The sequence below is a fragment of the Charadrius vociferus genome, unplaced genomic scaffold, assembly GCF_000708025.1.
Source record: "Charadrius vociferus isolate BGI_N301 unplaced genomic scaffold, ASM70802v2 scaffold291, whole genome shotgun sequence".
Classification (NCBI taxonomy): domain Eukaryota; kingdom Metazoa; phylum Chordata; class Aves; order Charadriiformes; family Charadriidae; genus Charadrius; species Charadrius vociferus.
The window spans coordinates 75,100-80,106 of NW_009646958.1; the positions used below are offsets into that span (position 1 = coordinate 75,100).

The window sequence follows — 5,007 nt, forward strand, 5'->3', positions numbered from 1 at the left end:
CCCCCCCCGCAGCTCCTCCGGCTGCCCCCGCCACCCCAGCGCCGCACCGAGGCATCCCGGTGATGGTGTTTGGACCGCGGAAGCCCACGGGGACAGGTCCAGGAGCAGGATGGTTCAGGCGGCCGAGCAGGAGCATCCCTGCGTGGACCACGCAGGGGACACGTGTGTGAGAGCCGTGGATAACCCCCTCTCCGCTGCGATGCTGCTCAGTGCCCCCAAAACCCAGCTTCCAGCTCCAATCCCATCTATATCCTTGGCACCATCCAGACTCTGTGTTCTCAGGGTCACTGTGGCCATGCTGGGGGGATTTCTCACTCAGAGCAGCAGCCCCTTCGTCCCAGTTCCCGCAGGCGAGAGCCGAGGGCCGCATCACACGCGGATCCACATCCCTCCTTTCCCAAGAGCCGTTCCCAGGGGTCGGAACAGGCTGCAACTGGATCTGGGCTCCTCACACGGCACGGCCGGGCCAACTAGCGATGAAGGGAAAACTGGTCTGGGACATAGCTTCACTTATTTCTAAGAAATCAAGAACTGGCTCCCGTTCAGCTTGTGCAATTACAGAGTGAGCAATACATCTTCCCTGCGCTTTTTAACCAGGCAAGCGCTGGTTTTCTACCAGCTCGTACTGGGGTTTGTGTGGTGCTGCTCTAAAACCCAGCGACAAATTACACCTGTGTGGGCAGGCACGGCGTGGGGACTTTTACCCCGCCTGCCGGTGTTCAGCTGGGGTTAAAGCAAAAGAATTGGGAACTGGTGATTCTCAGTGCAGACATCGCCATTAGCAGAGCCATGAGATCATGAGATGTTGTAAAAACAAGGAAAAAGGGGTCTACACCCCTACCCCACTCCCCCCACCCCCCAAGGGTTACTGCAGCTTTAGAAACTTCCACTTTAATCATGATTGTCACGTTCGCAGAGTACCAGAGCTCTCCACCCCGGGCACGGGCTGGGGATAAGACAAAACAGGCATTAAAAATGTTACTCAGCATTTGGCCGCCAAAGTTTTGAGGATTTTCGAGTTGCTCCCAGCCACGCTGGGCAGGACCTGCTGTGCTGAATTGGGTTGATCTCAGCCATCGAAAATGAGCTGGGCTGAAGCCTTGCACAGCTTTAGCTGTCTCTAAAGGCTAAGTGGAATTGTCTGTCTCCCTCCCCAAGGGAAGGGGACCGTGTTTTATTTTATGTGCACAACCATTTGCTGCCACAAGCAAATATGAATCATAGCAAACACTGAAAAGGGAGCCTGACAACAACGAGAGAGGGAAAGAAGGAAGGAAGGCACGTCACAGCGTGAGTTAACGGGTAATACCGGCTCTGGGAAGGTGCCTGTTGTCCCTGCCATGATGCACGGTGACATTAGAGGTTGTGGGGCTCTCGAGAGGGGCTGGAGCCTCATCCGGCCGGGCAGCTCCATCCTGAGCTTGGCATCTTCCTCCTCCCGCCTGTCAGCACACACCCCTCAGCCCGTGACTCAGCCTTCGCCCACGGGATGAGAGGCTCTGCAAACCTCCCTCCCGCGTCAGCTGCACGAGATGTCCACAGTTACCCCTCGTTGCCTCCACAGGGGGTGGGAAGCCCCTCTCTGAGCACACTGGGACCCCAGTGGTGGGAGAAGGTCTCTCCTCTCTCCCAAGATCTCCAGGTGCAGGGGCTGTGGGACCACAGCCAAGGGCTGTGAATGTGAATTCAAGAATGCTCCTGGGTGCCCAAACCCAACTAAAACCCAGGCCAGGCTCGGTGCAGGAAGATCTCCAACTCTTCAGCCCCACCTAGAGTCTGGCCAGGCTTAAGTCGGTCCCAACAGGAGCTGACATCCTGCCCGGCTCAGAAGGGGGCTTCTCATTCCCTGACCCACTGCTGGGACCTGGTGGCTTCTCCCCACTGACCCTGGAGCCACGCAAGGGTCCCTGGAAAGCCAGAGAGAGGGGAACGCGGCAGGTAAAAAGGCAAGTCAGCAGCTCTACCCTGACCCAATATGGGGACAAGATGGGACGACGTGGAGCCTTGCACAAGCACACGCTCACGGCTTGAGGAATAAGCTCCATCCCTGCCGGATTTGCGAGTGTTGTGTATGTACGAGGATTAAGGCGCCGATCGAGGGCCACCCCACAACAGAATAAGAGCCCTGATGTGCTCTTAGCCCACGTAACATAACTCTACGGGATGTCTCCATGAAAATAAAATGGCTTCTAGATGTTTGCCTCTCACCGGCGCAGGACCTACACCTCTGGGAAGTGCTGCGGGACCCTCAGACAGAAAAGGTCACTGCACAAAACCCATTTACGTTTCCTAGGGCTCTCTCATATCACCTCATGCAGAAGAGTCCAGGGCTTTCCTGGTGGTGTTGTTGCCCGTTAAACCCCTATTTTTTCCTCTCTTCCTGCTCCCTACGACGATTACACACTATACATTTAATGGCCCTGCCACGCAGTCTGAACATCCTTTTTTCACCCTTTTTCTTGTCTCACAGAGCAGCACCCCGGTGCCAGTGCTCACCACCCTGCCAGGAAACTGCAGATAAACTCACAGTTCAGGGGAGAGCAGAAGGGAGGGCTCTTATCTCTGCCGTGCTTCCCTCCTCTGCACTGCCTTGTTACCATGACAAAACCTGCATTTTTTAAACACCACACAGACACAGTTGATCTCATCCAGAAGCTACAAGAAGGGAGCAGTCACAGGGACCTTCGGATGATGGCACGTTTTCAGCAGCCTCTCACTAGCTGGCAACAGGAAGGTCCTCACGCTGCCGTTGGGGACAGCGGGACGGACCAGGACCCAGTGGGATCCGAAAGAAGCGATTTTGGCTGCAAAACATCTCTTCTCCGCAGCCCACAGCCTTCACTCCCTTAAAACACTCCTGTGATCACGTGCCCGTGTCCCTCTCACAAAGCAGAAAAGGAATCCGCGTATGGCCAGAGACAATAAAATCCCAGCCCACAAGTCCTGGCGAGGCTCTGTGCTCCCCAAGGAGCCCAGTTCAACCCTCCCCACGTGGTAGGCGAGGGCTGAAAACCATCAGCTCCAAGCTGCAGGAGTGCAGGGTGCTGGCAAGGCTGAGCAGCTCATGCAATTCCTCCAGCCCCTGGCCGAGCATCCTTCTCCTGATGGCTCCAGGGGCCTCTCTCGTACACAATCCCAGCAGCAAAATCCAAACATGCTCACAGCAGCTTTGTGGCTTCCCTACAGACATTCACGGCAGGGATAACGGGGAATAAAACTCACCCTGTAACCTTACAGCTAATGGGGCCACCATCCAAACACTGCAGTGACCAAGTGCTCAGGACCTTCTCCGCTGGACTTCAGGGCCTCATGGGCTTCTCCCATGTGTTTAATTGTAATCGGGACACTTAGCACAGTTGTAGCTGCAAAGGGGCCATCCTTAGGCACAGCACGGAAGAGCCACTGCCAAAAGACAGAAACTCCAGAGTAATGCAGGTGTTTGGAGCAGATGGCAAGGTACAGTCATCCAGAAATAAAGAATATGACCCCCCAGGGCAGTCCAGAGACAAGAACACCTCCAGGAAGGCAGCTCACGTCCTCGTTCCACCACTCCAGTTTCCTCCCGCAACCTCTACATTTGCCAGCTAGGGCTGGCACGACTTTCTAGGTTGTACTTGGCCACTGACACAATTAAATGCCCTCAGCATGAGTGAAGTCCTACGGCCACCTCCAGGGCTGGGCAGCACATAGCGCTGTGTCACATGCAAAAACGAGGCCATCAGAACCCGGGAAAGGGGGCGAAAAAGCCACAGAGCCGTGACTGTAACACTATCACCGGAGGGGAGGATAAAAGACATAAGCTTTCATAAGAAAAGACAGAGTTAATGAGCGGAGGGACAGCTGAGATGTTCCATATCCCTCGGCTCTGGATCATTTCATCCCAACCACACAAAGAATTCAAGCGGCCTGTCCTCTTGCAGTGGATCTAAGCAACGTGCCAGCTGGGCGTACGGCCCCAGCATCAGGAAACTGAAAACAAATATTTACTGAAATGCTAAGTGCTCTTTCCACACTTGTGAACAGACACTTCTATTTGCACTTCCCTGTGCAAACAGAACAAAAGCCACAACCTTTTCATGCTCACCGGCCCCAAGTTTGCAGGCAGCCTCCTAGAAACCAGCAGCAGAGAAACCCTCAGCAATGGTGAGAAGAAGGTGTCCAAGAGGGACAACTCTGCTTGGGCTGGTAAGCCCCCAGCAGGGCAGAGGTCCTCCCGGAGGGGACGCCTGCAGCCCAAGGGGGTCCCAACCCAACGCCCTGGAGCAGAGAACCACCCCCGTGCCCCAGCCTTACCGGGGATGAGCTGGCAGCGGCGGTACAGGAAGGTCTGGTAGGCTGTGTAGTCACGGTAGATGGTGTTGAGCCCCACGCTACGGCTTTCCAGCCAGTGTACGGCGGCGCATCCGCGAGCGCACACCTCCAGCGCCCGTAGCCGCAGCGCGCCGCGCAGCTCCAGCTGCACCCGGCCATGCAGCAACTCCCCGCTGCTGTAGGCGCCCCACGCTCGCCCGTCCTCCAGCTCCACCGCCAAGCTCCGCACGCGCCCCGGGGGCTGCATCGCTGCCGGCCCTGCTTATCCGGCAGCTCCAGGAGGCTGGTCCCCGCCTGGGCTGAGGCGAGCGGGACAGGCAGCGCTGCAGCCCTCCAGGGAAGGAAGGAAAGAGCAAAGGCTACACCGAGATCCCCCGATTTATCCCTGCCCCTAAGTGGCCCAACCCTGCAGGCCTAATCTTCCCCAGGGTTGGACCGAAACCCTGTTTTGCAGTGACGCTTTAGTGTTGACCTCATGTGCGCGAGGCTGACGCTGTGCCGAGGATGGGACCACGGAGATGAGTGATGTCTTTTTAAACCCACCGACAAATAACGTGACTTCATCTTATCTCTGAGTCACAGACACTGTCGACGTGCAACTGGTACGTGCTGGTGGCTCCGTTGGCAGGGTGGGGTGTCACGCACCACCAGCCGCGCTGGCAGATTTCATGTAGTTGGGGGAATCAAAGAAAGGCA

At 56.4% G+C, this 5,007-nt stretch overlaps 1 protein-coding gene across 1 annotated transcript in view; it reads right to left on the reverse strand.

Annotated features, from left to right (window-relative positions):
• Positions 1-4,558, reverse strand: part of ARRDC2 (arrestin domain containing 2) — an 8,746-nt gene extending 4,188 nt beyond the window's left edge. Inside the window, exon 1 of the mRNA XM_009895158.1 lies at positions 4,294-4,558. Coding sequence (XP_009893460.1) covers positions 4,294-4,558 — 265 coding nt within the window. The remainder of the gene's footprint in view (positions 1-4,293) is intronic.
• Between the last annotated feature and the right edge of the window lie 449 nt (positions 4,559-5,007).